The 13644-nt window shown below is 46.3% G+C and overlaps 2 protein-coding genes across 2 annotated transcripts in view; both read right to left on the reverse strand.

Annotated features, from left to right (window-relative positions):
* Positions 1-1550: 1550 nt before the first annotated feature.
* On the reverse strand, positions 1551-4548 carry LOC137419013 (uncharacterized). The gene is made up of 2 exons (XM_068105186.2): positions 2639-4548; positions 1551-1635 (listed from the first exon to the last, which is right to left on the reverse strand). Exons 1-2 carry the CDS (start codon positions 4546-4548, stop codon positions 1551-1553), a joined length of 1995 nt encoding a protein of 664 aa, XP_067961287.2.
* Positions 4549-4727: 179 nt separating this feature from the next.
* The window catches only part of LOC144892554 (uncharacterized), a 9193-nt gene continuing 276 nt past the window's right edge, over positions 4728-13644 (reverse strand). The window contains exons 1-4 of the mRNA XM_078779720.1: positions 13533-13644; positions 12541-13412; positions 8592-8746; positions 4728-4859 (exon numbers count right to left, since the gene is read on the reverse strand). The exon at positions 13533-13644 is cut by the window's right edge and continues 276 nt beyond it. Coding sequence (XP_078635846.1) covers positions 4728-4859; positions 8592-8746; positions 12541-13412; positions 13533-13644 — 1271 coding nt within the window. The remainder of the gene's footprint in view (positions 4860-8591; positions 8747-12540; positions 13413-13532) is intronic.

The following is a 13644-nucleotide window of genomic DNA, read 5'->3' on the forward strand; positions in this document are numbered from 1 at the left end:
TGCCCAGGGCACGTGCCATACCTGCCATACCTTAGGTACGCCACTGGTCATTACCTCTGCCAGCGAAGGTTTTGTTTTCACCCCTGTCTGTTTGTCTGTGAACAGGATATCGCAAAACATTATGGACGGATTCTGACGAAATTTGGAGTGTTTGGGTGTGTGACAAGGACGAAATGATTAGATTTTGGTAAATATCTGGATCCAGCTGCTGGAATAGATTCTTCACCATTGAGTGATCGGGCAAAATCCGACATATAGCACAATATCTGAAAAAGTTGAAGACGGATTCTGGAGGTATGCTCTCTTCCGAGTGCGGTTCAAGTTGTACAAGATTTTGTGGATCGTGAAAGCTTCGTTCTCTTTGAAAGTTTGCTCTGAGATGTCCATCCCATGCGTCATGTCCATCCATTGTGGCATTGGTGGAAGTTTCCCATTTGAGGGTGACCATTCACTTATTTTAGCCTCGTCTTTCACTTGTTGCTCTCTTAATTTTTTCTTCTTCTGTCAGGTTGATTTCTTGTATAAATTCACCTATCAGCTATTAAATCTTTTAAATGTGAAAATGCCAAAAGTTGCACAAGAGTGGGACATTTTTACGCTTTGCATGATCATGTGAGATTGTAAACATGCTGGTTCACCAAGGAAACTACTTTCTGCAAACTTCGCATTTGTGAAGCTGCTCACATATGAAGCTGCAATCAGAAAGATCTTATAAATGTCTTGTTGCAAAGCGTGCACTTGTGCGGTCTCTCTTTGGTTGTTATCTGAAACCTCAATCAGCTTCCTTTTTGTGTTTGAACACAATGTCCGGACGCAATGCTTTGTGAATTTATTTTTGGGTCTCCACCCGCGTATGAAAACGGTGCAAACGTAGGGTTTTTCTCGCATTGGTTATTATCTCCATATGCAGGTTTCAGAAGGTGGAACAGAGCCCCCACCCAGGTCTCAACGTGTACACCCATGTGTGTGTGTGTGTGTGTGTGTGTGTGTGTGTGTGTGTGCACATACATGTGCGTGTGCCCTTTTATGCACGTTTGTGTAAATTGTTGTCCTTGTTGGCTGCCATCTCCACACCTGCATGGGTTTCAGGAGATGTAATGGAGACCAAACAGGCCTCAAAGTATCCACCTCCATTCTTTCTTTTCTCCTGTATGGATTCTGATGTGGTATGTCAAAGAATAAGATTCCAAAAATGACGTGTAACAGATTGTGCACTTGTTAGGCCTCTCTACGGTACGAATGTTGTCACAAGATCGTAAATTGCTCGATTGCAGAAATGTCTTGTTGCAAACCATGCACTTGTTTGACCTTTCTCGTTGGTTGTATTCTCCATTTGGGGGTTTGAGTCGGTGGAAAGGAGTCCTCCCAGGACTCGAACACCTCCAGTTCAGTAAAGAATCACATTTCAAGGATCAAGATGTGAAGTTTTGTTGTTTTTATGTTTGGTCTTGTCAGGATCAGCACTGAACCCCAGACAGACAGCCCCCCCCCCCAACGCCTCGAATGACAGCTTGTTTGTCATAATAATCCGCGGGACAGTTTTCAAAATCTCAGTGAGGGTCTTCTTTATCACTCGTGTTGCTCCAGCTATCACTGGCATAATGTTGGTGCTCTTCAGCTTCCAGGTACGTTTGACTTCATTTTTACCAGAGACATGTCACACATTCACAAGAGCTTTGCGTTGTTGTTGCTGGGATTATTGTTGGGGTTCGATTTTTGAAATGTGCACCCATTGGTCGGACAGCTGCCGGACCATACCCACATCTGTCGATTGACTCCACCCACCATAATGCCAAAAGGAATAAAATGGCCACCATCTTGTTTCCGGGCCGAGCACATTAGGCCTTTATAGGCCTCTGTTGATGATAACACAATGTCAGGCTTTGTTGCGTCAGACTTCCATTGGCTTTGTTTGGTTTGTGAGTAAAATTCCTAGTAAGCAATAATCAAGTCCGTGCGCACCTCAAAAATAGTTACATAATTTTTGAGCAGCGCCATGTGCGTGTTTCCCAATCTACATGTTCCTGGATTTTTGAAGCCAATTCTGTCACGCTTAATGACAATGTCCGGAACATCGAACGACCATGTACAGGTTTTTCAGGACAAAAGGTTTATTACCACAGATATAGCGTGACAGCAGAAATTGCTCACTGAATACATCTCGGACATTCTTGAGTCCCAAGCACAGATCTACTGTCATGTACATAGCCACACAGAGGATAAAAACATAACCCTTCCTGTCGTTCCTGTTCGGAGTGGGTGGACTAGCTGCCTCAAACCAGACACAGCCCAGCTGTCAGTCAGACTCGTAATTGACATGCAACCAAACCGGGAAGACCCTCGGAGATGAATTGTGTGATGGTATTTGATCATTTTCTTGGTTTCTGCAGCATTTAGTTCAAAGTCATTGGCAAATTTCTTCTGTGTGAGTTCGAAGATGAGAATGCAAACTGTCACTCCGCCTGAATGGTCTTGTGTGCAGATTGTGTGTTGTCAGCTCTCTTGTCAGACCTCTCTCACGTATGAATTTTCAGATGTGATTGCAAATTGTGTCTCCGTTTGAATGTCTTGTTGCAGATTGTGCAATTGTCAGATGGGGGGGGGGGGGGGGGGGGGGGGGGTGTGGGGAATGGCTGACAGCGTGAATGTCTTGTTGCAGATTGTGCACTTGTAAGGCCTCTCTCCAGTATGAATTTTCAGATGTGATTTCAAGCTGCTTGACTGTGTGAATGTCTTGTTACAGATTGTGCACTTGTGAGGCCTCTCTCCTGTATGAATTCGAAGATGAGATTGCAAACTGCCTGACTGTGTGAACGTCTTGTTACAGATTGTGCACTTGTGAGGCCTCTCTCCTGTATGAATTCTAAGATGAGATTGTAAATTGTGTTTCCGTGTGAATGTCTTGTTGCAGATTGTGCAATTGTAAGGCCTCTCTCCAGTATGAATTTTGAGATGAGAATGCAAACTGCCTGACAGCGTGAATGTCTTGTTACAGATTGTGCACTTGTACGGCCTCTCTCCTGTATGAATTTTAAGATGAGAATGCAAACTGCCTGAATGTGTGAATGTCTTGTTACAGATTGTGCACTTGTACGGCCTCTCTCCTGTATGAATTTTAAGATGAGAACGCAAAATGCCTGAATGTGTGAATGTCTTGTTACAGATTGTGCACTTGTACGGCCTCTCTCCTGTGTGAATTCTAAGATGATATTGCAAATTGCCTGACAGCCTGAATGTCTTGTTGCAGATTGTGCACTTGTAAGGCCTATCTCCTGTGTGAATTTTCAGATGATATTGCAAACTGCCTGACAGCCTGAATGTCTTGTTGCAGATTGTGCACTTGTAAGGCCCCTCTCCTGTGTGAATTCTAAGATGAGAATGTAAACTGCCTGACAGTGTGAATGTCTTGGTACAGATTGTGCACTTGTAAAGCATCTCTCCTGTATGAATTTTAAGATGAGATTGCAACCTGGCTGACCGTGTGAATGTCTTGTTACAGACTGTGCACTTGTAAGGCCTCTCTCCTGCATGAATTTTAAGATGAGAATGCAAATTGCCTGACTGCGTGAATGTCTTGTTGCAGATTGTGCACTTGTAAGGCCTCTCTCCTGTGTGAATTCTAAGATGAGAATGCAAACTGCCTGACAGCATGAATGTCTTGTTGCAGATTGTGCACTTGTAAGGCCTCTCTCCTGTGTGAATTCTCAGATGATATTGCAAACTTCCTAACTGTGTGAATGTCTTGTTACAGATTGTGCACTTGTGCGGCCTCTCTCCTGTATGAATTCTAAGATGAGAATGTAAACTGCCTGACAGCGTGAACGTCTTGTTACAGATTGTGCACTTGTAAGGCCTCTCCCCTGTATGAATTTGAAGATGAGATTGCAAACTGCCTGACAGTGTGAATGTCTTGTTACAGACTGTGCACTTGTAAGGCCTCTCTCCTCCATGAATTCGAAGATGATAATGCAAACTGCTTGAATGTGTGAATGTCTTGTTGCAGATTGTGCACTTGTGAGGCCTCTCTCCTGTATGAATTTTAAGATGAGAATGCAAATGTCCTGAATGTGTGAATGTCTTGTTGCAGATTGTGCACTTGTGAGGCCTCTCTCCAGTATGAATTTTAAGATGAGACTGCAAACTGCCTGACTGCATGTATGTCTTGTTACAGATTGTGCACTTGTGAGGCCTCTCTCCTGTATGAATTTTAAGATGAGAATGCAAAGTGCCTGACTGCGTGAATGTCTTGTTGCAGATTGTGCACTTGTAAGGCCTCTCTCCAGTATGAATTTTATGGTGAGATTGCAAATTGTCTCTCCGCATGAATGTCTTGATGCAAACTGTGCACTTGTAAGGCCTCTCTCCTGTATGAATTTTAAGATGAGAATGCAAACTGCCTGACAGTGTGAATGTTTTGTTGCAGATTGTGCACTTGTAAGGTCTCTCTCCAGTATGAATTCTAAGATGAGATTGCAAACTGTCTCTCCGCGTGAATGTCTTGTTGCAAACTGTACACTTGTGCATCTTTTCTCCTGTGTGGTTAAGCATGTGGTTTTTTAAAAGACTTGATTTTGAAAATGATTTGTTGCAAAATTTGCACTTGTGAGGTTTTCCCACCATGTATCCTTTCAGCGCTCCTTGTAAAAGCTTTGATGTATGGGTTGACTTCTTAGGAGCAACAGATATTTCTCGATGCTGCCTGAACTTATCAACATAATGAGTTATATTTAAGTTGTGTTTAGGTTTCTTGTTGCATGGTTGCTGTTCTTGCTTTTCCGAGCGAGGTCTGACTTGGACATCAGGAACGCAGCCTGGAACACTTCTGTCAGATTTATTCTGAGTATGCTCAGTTTGACTGCCTGAGGAGGGGTTGAGGGGCACAAACAAATCAGATATAAATTTGAATTGGTTAATAAAGGATGATTCAAAGTTTTAACACAAATTATCTTTATTCCTTGTAAGTACAATGTGGACAGTTAAAGTCCATCTCAAATGTCCAAATTTCTTGAACAATCTGATTAATAAGATAAACATGGAAGTTTGTTGCAATGAAAGAAAAACACACCAATCTAAAAAGAAACTAGAAAGCATCTGATTATGCAAAGACCGTCCGCGTCAGCTTTGTATTGAGACTTCCTCTTGCGTGTGCTAAATATGGCAAAAACAGCTACAAAAAAAATTTGACAATTTTATGCGACCTTACCCTTCAGACATCAAAACCAAAAGGTTTCAGTGACCCATTGTGCAAACCCTCTCCAAACTTCAAGTGAATCACATGGATATCAACGATTTTGGGGCCTTTACATTTGACCTTTTGACCTCAAAACAACTGGATTTCCCAGCATCTTATTGGTGAAGCAATTCAATGATGCAATATGCAAATTGTGTTCAAATTTAATCAAATCAATCGGATGAGAATTAACGAATGTATGCATTCTTGACCATATGAACAAAAAGAATTTTTTTCATCTCATCAGATCACAGAATATTTTGCCTCATGCTTTGAGTCTTTCACGTGCCTTTTTTGCACCAGGCATGTTGTCATGTGCCTTTTTCTCATGTGTGTCTTCTGCGTGGCCACTCTCCCACAAAGCCAAGATTTGTGAAGTGCTGTTGAGACCTGTCCCTCCATTAGGTTCTCCCATCTCAGTCAAGGAGTTCTGCAGTTCTGTCAGAGTGGTAATTTGGTTCTCTGTCACCTCTCTGACCAAGGTCCTTCTTGCCTGGTTGCTCAGTTTGCTCAGACGGCCAGCACTCGGAAGAGTCTGGGTAGTTCCATTCTATTTCCATTTCCTTATGGTGGAGCTCACTGTGCTCTTGGGAACTTCCAACATTAGAAATTGTTTTATACCCTACCCCAGATCTGTGCCTCCTCACAATTATCTCGGAATTCTACGGACAGTTCCTTCATGGTAGAGTTTCAGCACCGAAGTGCACTGTAAACTGTGGGACCTTATATAGGTGTGTTTGTTTCTTTATCATGTCCAATCAAGTTGTCGAGACATCTCGAGGATGATCAAAGGAAATTGGATGCATCTGAGCTCAATTTAGAGTGGCATCGCCATGGTGTTGAAGACTTATTGACTGCAGACATTTAAGCTTTTCATTTTTTAATTGTTTTGTAAAAATGTCGATTATTTTTTTCTATTTCCTCATCTTCAAATACATACAACACCAAAAAACACGGTCCGTGAAGCCATGAAGCTGTGTAACAATGCATCTATTAATTACGTAGTTTGAATATTGGTTGCATCCTGGCTATTAATTACATGCATCAATTAATTACTTGCTGTTGGAATATTCATGTCGACCCTTGAGACTGCTGAGTCCCCTTAGAACTTTGAAGTCCCCCAAGACCTTTAAGTCCCCCCCCCCCCCCCCCAAGACCATAAAGACCCCCAAAGACCCAAAATAACCAAAATACCCAACCTCACCTCTCCACCCTTCACTCTGCTCTCCTTTGCTTTCCTCTCCACCCCTCACTCTGGTCTCCTCTACACCAACAAAGCATGCAATGTTGACTGAGAATCGCACACACTCGGTTCGTCTAAAAGTCAAATGACCGGTTTAAGACAAAATTTGACACGGAACACTGCAAGTTGTGGGGGATGCATCGCATTTCAATGAGTATGTCAAAACACATTCATCATCACGATTACAACTATCCAATAGTCATCCTCCCGGGACGACAAAAAGTACGGAAAGGATTTGTGCGGCGAGTACAACAGTAGATGGGTAGAAACGTTCGAACTGAAATCAGGCCACATTTACAACTCGTGCATATAAGCTTGGTGGTGAGCACATGAAAGCTTGGTGGTGAGTGCATGAAAGCTTGGTGGTGAGTGCATTAAAGCTTGGTGGTGAGTGCATTAAAGCTTGGTGGTGAGTGCATGAAAGCTTGGTGGTGAGTGCATGGAAGCTTGGTGGTGAGCACATGAAAGCTTGGTGGTGAGTGCATGAAAGCTTGGTGGTGAGTGCATTAAAGCTTGGTGGTGAGTGTATTAAAGCTTGGTGGTGAGTGCATGAAAGCTTGGTGGTGAGTGCATGAAAGCTTGGTGGTGAGTGCATGAAAGCTTGGTGGTGAGTGCATGAAAGCTTGGTGGTGAGTGCATTAAAGCTTGGTGGTGAGTGCATGAAAGCTTGGTGGTGAGTGCATGGAAGCTTGGTGGTGAGCACATGAAAGCTTGGTGGTGAGTGCATGAAAGCTTGGTGGTGAGTGCATTAAAGCTTGGTGGTGAGTGCATATAAGCTTGGTGGTGAGCACATGAAAGCTTGGTGGTGAGTGCATGAAAGCTTGGTGGTGAGTGCATTAAAGCTTGGTGGTGAGTGCATTAAAGCTTGGTGGTGAGTGCATGAAAGCTTGGTGGTGAGTGCATGAAAGCTTGGTGGTGAGTGCATTAAAGCTTGGTGGTGAGTGTATTAAAGCTTGGTGGTGAGTGCATGAAAGCTTGGTGGTGAGTGCATGAAAGCTTGGTGGTGAGTGCATGAAAGCTTGGTGGTGAGTGCATGAGAGCATGGTGATGAGTGCATGAAAGCTTGGTGGTGAGTGCATGAAAGCTTGGTGGTGAGTGCATGAAAGCTTGGTGGTGAGTGCATGGAAGCTTGGTGGTGAGTACATGAAAGCTTGATGGTGAGTGCATGAAAGCTTGGTGGTGAGTGCATGAAAGCTTGGTGGTGAGTGCATGAAAGTTTGGTGGTGAGTGCATGAAAGTTTGGTGGAGAGTGCATGTAAGCTTGGTGGTGAGTGCATGTAAGCTTTGTGGTGAGTGCATGAAAGCTTTGTGGTGAGTGCATGAAAGCTTTGTGGTGAGTGCATGTGACCTTGGTGGTGAGTGCATGAAAGCTTGGTGGTGAGTGCATGTGAGCTTGGTGGTGAGTGGACGTAATCTTGGTGGTGAGTGCATGAAAGCTTGTCGGTGAGTGCATGCAAGCTTGTTGGTGAGTGCATGTGAGCTTGGTGGTGAGTGCATGTAAGCTTAGTTGTGAGTACATGAAAGCTTGGTGGTGAGTGCATGTAAGCTTAGTTGTGAGTGCATGTGACCTTGGTGGTGAGTGCATGAAAGCTTGTTGGTGAGAGCATGAAAGCTTGGTGTTGAGTGCATGAAAGCTTGTTGGTGAGTGCATGCAAGCTTGGTGGTGAGTGCATGATAGCTTGTTGGTGAGTGCATGCAAGCTTGGTGGTGAGTGCATGAAAGCTTGTTGGTGAGTGCATGCAAGCTTCGTGGTGAGTGCATGCAAGCTTGGTGGTGAGTGCATGATAGCTTGTTGGTGAGTGCATGCAAGCTTGGTGGTGAGTGCATGAAAGCTTGTTGGTGAGTGCATGCAAGCTTGGTGGTGAGTGCACGAAAGCTTGTTGGTGAGTGCATGCAAGCTTGGTGTTGAGTGCATGAAAGCTTGTTGGTGAGTGCATGCAAGCTTCGTGGTGAGTGCATGCAAGCTTGGTGGTGAGTGCATGAAAGCTTGTTGCATTTCCGTCAATGGTATGGGTTTTATGTCCATGGCTGCTGAGTGGATAATCCAGCATTAAGCAACAAAGCGTAACCAATCCAGGATCAATTCTTGGCTTGAAGGTTTAATGACACGCAAGTTACCAAAACTCGATCAAGTGCAGGGGACTTGAACTTCTTACATTTTAAATGTGCAAGTCTGAACCTCAACAAGGATAAAAATACAAGGAAAGGAACTTCATTATTACCTGCAGTGTCCACAACATTCCAATCAGGTCGTTCAATCTTCACAAAGGAAACTGAAAAAAAGAGCAAATTGGTATAGAGTTAAAATGTAAGGAAATATTTATACGCATAAAAGAAATGAAATCGGTATAACGTCACAAAGTAAGGACGATACTGCATAAAAAAGCAAATATAGTTATGAATGAAAAATACCCAAATAGCACACAGACGTTGGGACAATGTCGGCAATAGATATAGGATCACATTCTTTTTTTACCATGATACACCTTACTATGGGTTTTAAACAGTCATTGTCTCACAAATCAGAACTTATTTACATGTAAACCACTACCTGTCACGGGGAATGAGTGGGAGTCCAAAGGGTGGGGTGTAAGGGAGGATGGGAGGATGGGATTAAGGGGCGTGTGGGAGGCGGGGAGGAAGGGGTGTGTGGGAGGAGGGGATTAAGGGGAGTGTGGAACGAAGCAGGACCGGGAAGGAGTGGGAGGAGGGAAGGGAAGGGGTCGGTGGGATGAGAGAGGGGGACAGGGAGAGGTTGATTACGAAGTCGGGGAAGGAGTGAGATTCCGGAGGGGGTGGAGTGGAAGGAGGCAAAGGGTGAGGAATGATAAGCGAAGGGGGGAGTTGGTAGCTCGGAGGGAGGGGGAAAACAAGGGGTGGGGAGGAAGGCGAGAGGGAGTGGGTGGAATGAGGGGGGTAAATAATTGGGTTGGGAGTCCTAAGGGTGGGGTGGAAGGTGGTGGAAAGAGGGAGGTGGAAGGGGTCGGGTGGGTTCTGGAGGGAGGGGGATGGAAAAGGTTGGGTGCAAGTCTGGGGGAAGGGGTGTGGAAGAAGACGAGGCAGGGGAGATGGTGGAATGAGGAAGGGGAATGGGAGAGGATGTGATGAGGGAGGGCAAGGGGAGAGGGAAGGATGAGGGAGGGCAAGGGGAGATGATGGGATGAGGGAGGGCAAGGGGACAGGGTGGGATGAGGGTGGGCAAGGGGAGAAGGCGGGATGAGGGTGGGCAAGGGGAGAAGGTGGGATGAGGGTGGGCAAGGGGAGAAGGTGGGATGAGGGTGGGCAAGCAGAGAGGATGGGATGAGGGAGGGGAAGGGGTTGGAGGTTGCACATGGCGTTGCCTGGATAATTCAACCAAGATATTCTTGTTTTGTATTTTTATTAATGTTCTGAAATTTGTAGAATTTGTTTAATGCCAGACAATGAGCAACAAAAGGTCAAAATTTAGAAAGAGGGTGTGGACTTTCTATTGGCACTGTACATGTGAAAATTTTAGTGAATAACCATCCACTCACGACCTCCCCCAGCACCACTCATTCAAATATACCCAATCCCTTCCCTGGCAGATTATCATGGCAAAAGCAAAGAATTGAATCACAATGTTGTGTTACGTGGTCCCCTCGGTGAATACCTGGTCTCGGTGACCCCCGGACCGTGAGAGGACCTCCGCCAGCAAGCTGTATTATATATGCGCTTTCGCCACGCAATCCATATGAATTTCACCCAGGAGACAACTAAGGTTCAAGGATATATTTCCAATGGTAATGATACCATACAATTTCAATGACACAACCACGGAGATTTTCCCCGAGCAATCAACAATACACAACCATCACCAATTCCCAATTCACAATCAATTCCCTATGATTAAGATGGCCATCTTATACATGTGTGTCCCGGTGAGTACTCACGACACCCTTTTGGTCTCGGTCCCACACAATGTCTCTGGGCCCCTCCTGACCAAGATGATGGTCGCCGTCGCCGCACTCGGGCGGTTGAACGAACCCCGGGTGGACGTGTTTCCACCGGGCAGGTATCGTACCAGGCACCGTGGCTGCAGCCCCTCGTGGCCACGTGAAGCGGATACGGTAGAGCAAGCCAAACCCCACGCCGCTTGCAAGGCGCGTTAGGCCCCAACGTGCGACCCGCACGCGTCTGTTTGGACGGTGCCGCGAACGATGCCAGACGCGGGGTCGATGCACGGCCCCACGTCAACTTGACGTCTCCACCGGGCAGGTACACGTCCCGGTAATTCCTCTCGCCAGACAGGCTTCGGAACGCCGCTTTTCCACGCAGCGCAAGGTCGATCCCACCTTTTGTCGGAGCGGGGCGAGGAAGAAGAATCCTCGTCCTTTTTTCCTCGTGTCTTTTCTCCTTCCGTTTCCGGTCACTTCCGTTTCCGGCCACTTGTTCAGAAGGGCTCCTGACCCTCCAATCACAACAACCCTTAATATACTACACACGGATAAGCAAAGACCTGAATGGTAATTCACATACATTCACATAAATATGTAACACTCCCCCCCTTCAAGAAAGAAAGTTTGAACCCAGCGAAAACTTTCTTTGCCGGCCAATTTGGAGAAACAAACCAGATAACTCAACCCCCCCACATTATCAGTTGCCCCCGGGCACAGTTATCACTTAAAAATAAAGCAACCAAAATTTCACCACAACCCCTCCAGATTACTCACTCTGGACTAAGCACCAGCAACGACATTGTCCCTGCCAAATCAAACTCCATCTCATGACCCTCTGACTTTGACCGCCAGTTTCTTGTGAATGAAGGTTAAGGGGTTGATCAAAGATCCAAAGTTAAGCCACTCGATAGCACTTTTTCCGGGAGGCCAAGCCGAGTATTCACTACATGGATGCCTTTAGGAACGTGAAGTTCACGGTTAGTCCGTGCAGGAAAGTTATCTACATGGGCGCCATGAGGAACGTGGAGTTCACGGTTAGTCCGTGCATGAAAGTTCACTTCATGGACGCCTTTAGGAACGGCGTTCACGGTTAATCCGTGTAGGAATCTTGGCTCGGCGGCTCCGCCGCATTCAGTGCTTCAACGTCTCAGAACTTCCCTAATAATTAGGGTGGGACCACTTGTCCCTGTAGTCCCATGAATAGCGGTCTCCTTCTCGGCCACTACTTTGCCAATCCTTCCTTCGGGAGCGGCCGTAACTCAGGGAGCCTCCATAATAATATTGATTGCGGCCACCACCAAAACTACCGCCCAGTTGTCCTCTCCTGTAGACCTCTCGACGCCTACGAAATGCCTTCCCTACTGTTATGGTCCGACCCTCCAAATCCTTGCCATTCCAATTCTTCTCTGCCTCTCTGGCGTCTTTTGTGCTGGCAAACGTGACAAAGCCGAACCCTCTTGACTGTTGCGTTTCCCAGTCTCTTACCAACCGCACTTCCACCAGCGGCCCATATCTGTTGAAGACAGAGGTCAGAACTTCTTCCTCTGTTTTGAAGTTCAGTCCCCCTACAAATAACTTGGCACTTTTGTCACCATTCCGAGCTGGTGTGGCGTTATTTTCCCTGCTGGGCTCTTTACCAACCCTCAGGTTACCATAAACTTGACCCCCGGCCAAATCATTCCCGATAACCACAGATACACCCTCTACAGGAAGCGTGGCTTGTAAACCGACGGTGACCGGTCCTGACACCAAATCGGACTCCAAATGGATGACATGAAGGGGAGCACTAACACCGCCCCCGATCCCCTGTAAACGAACACTATCCCCCGTTGCCGTCTCCTCGGACCATGGCAAAATGCCTTCAAGCATTAAAGATTGATGTGCCCCTGTGTCCCTCAATATCCTAACCGGTTTCCGGTTAGTCGAGGCTCCATCCCGTGACACAAACCCCTCTGAAATAAATGGTTGGTAACCCTTTTGATGGCGATTTCTCACAATGGCCATTGCGTTTGGAGTCGTAGTAGTCGGACTCCGCTCTGGGTCTTCACTTTTCATGCGGTAACAACTGGACATCAAGTGTCCAGGTTTCTTGCAAAAAGCGCAAGTAGGCCCGGAGGAAAAACTCGTGGTCTGCCTCGGGCCCCCCGAACTATAAGTTTGTCTTGGGCCCGCATCCCTCTGATTTTGAACAGGTGGAGTATCATAGTTGTCCCCATAATCATCTCGAGGCCGCCGCCATGTATGGTCGTTCTCCGCACCTGCTGTTCCCCACCTCCCCTGCGGAGATCTAGGCGAGGAGTTAGGTTCGTGGACCCCTATTCGGTGGGTTAAGGCATAATCATCTGCCATGGTGGCTGCGTCCCACAACTTTGGTACCTTCTTTTCCTGCAGGTACACTTTGATGTCCTCGTGGACACACTGCTGGAATTCCTCCACCAGGATCAAGTCCCGCAATGTCTCGAAGTCTTTCCCGACTCCTTTTGACTCACACCACCGATCAAACATGTTTTCTTTCACTCTGGCAAACTCCACATGGGTCTCACTCTCCCTCTTCCTGGCATTCCTGAATTTTTGCCTGTAAGCTTCCGGAACCAACTCATAGGCCTTGAGGATGTGCTTCTTCAGTACCTCATAATCTGCACATTGGTCCATTGGTAGCGCCGAATAAATTTCCTGAGCTTTCCCCACCAGCACACTTTGCACGAGTATGGTCCAGGCCTCCTCCGGCCAGTTTAATTGTCGAGCCACTTTCTCAAAGTGTGGGAAAAATTTCGCGACTTCCTTTTCACTGAACGGTGGAACCAGCCTCACATGTCTGCCCACATCCCAGGTTTTCTGGTTAGGTGTCGACCCCGTCAGCAAGGGTGGTGCCTCTCCCCGTTCTCTCATTAACTCCAGCTCCTTGAATTTGATTTCTTGCTGAAGCTCCATGTCACGTTCCTTTAATTCCCTTTCCGCTTTTCTCTCCTCTGCTTCGAGGTCCCTTGCAGCTCTCCTTTCCTCTGCTTGTTCCTTTTCTCTTCTTTCCTGGAGTTCTCTTTCCACTCTCCTTTCCTCGGTTCTTTCTTGTGCTGTTTTCTCTTCCAACCTTTCCTGGAGTTCTCGTTCCACTCTCCTTTCCTCTGCTTTTTTGTCTTCTCACCTTTCCTGGAGTTCTCGTTCCACTCTCCTTTCCTCTGCTTGTTTCTCTTCTCTCCTCGCTTCTGCTTTCCTTTCTTCTTCTTTTAACCTTTCCTGGAGTTCTCGTTCCACTC

This window comes from Myxine glutinosa, chromosome 1 (assembly GCF_964187855.1).
Source record: "Myxine glutinosa chromosome 1, kmMyxGlut1.1, whole genome shotgun sequence".
In the NCBI taxonomy this organism is placed as follows: Eukaryota; Metazoa; Chordata; class Myxini; order Myxiniformes; family Myxinidae; genus Myxine; species Myxine glutinosa.

Excerpts from the sequence above, each read along its gene's own strand:
- LOC137419013 (XM_068105186.2), bottom strand. The coding sequence starts at position 4,548 with ATGCTTAACCACACAGGAGAAAAGATGCACAAGTGTACAGTTTGCAAC. Across the intron at positions 1,636-2,638 it reads TGCAACAAGACATTCACGCT|TCAAACGTACCTGGAAGCTG; the intron begins GTCAGCCATTCC and ends GTAAAAATGAAG.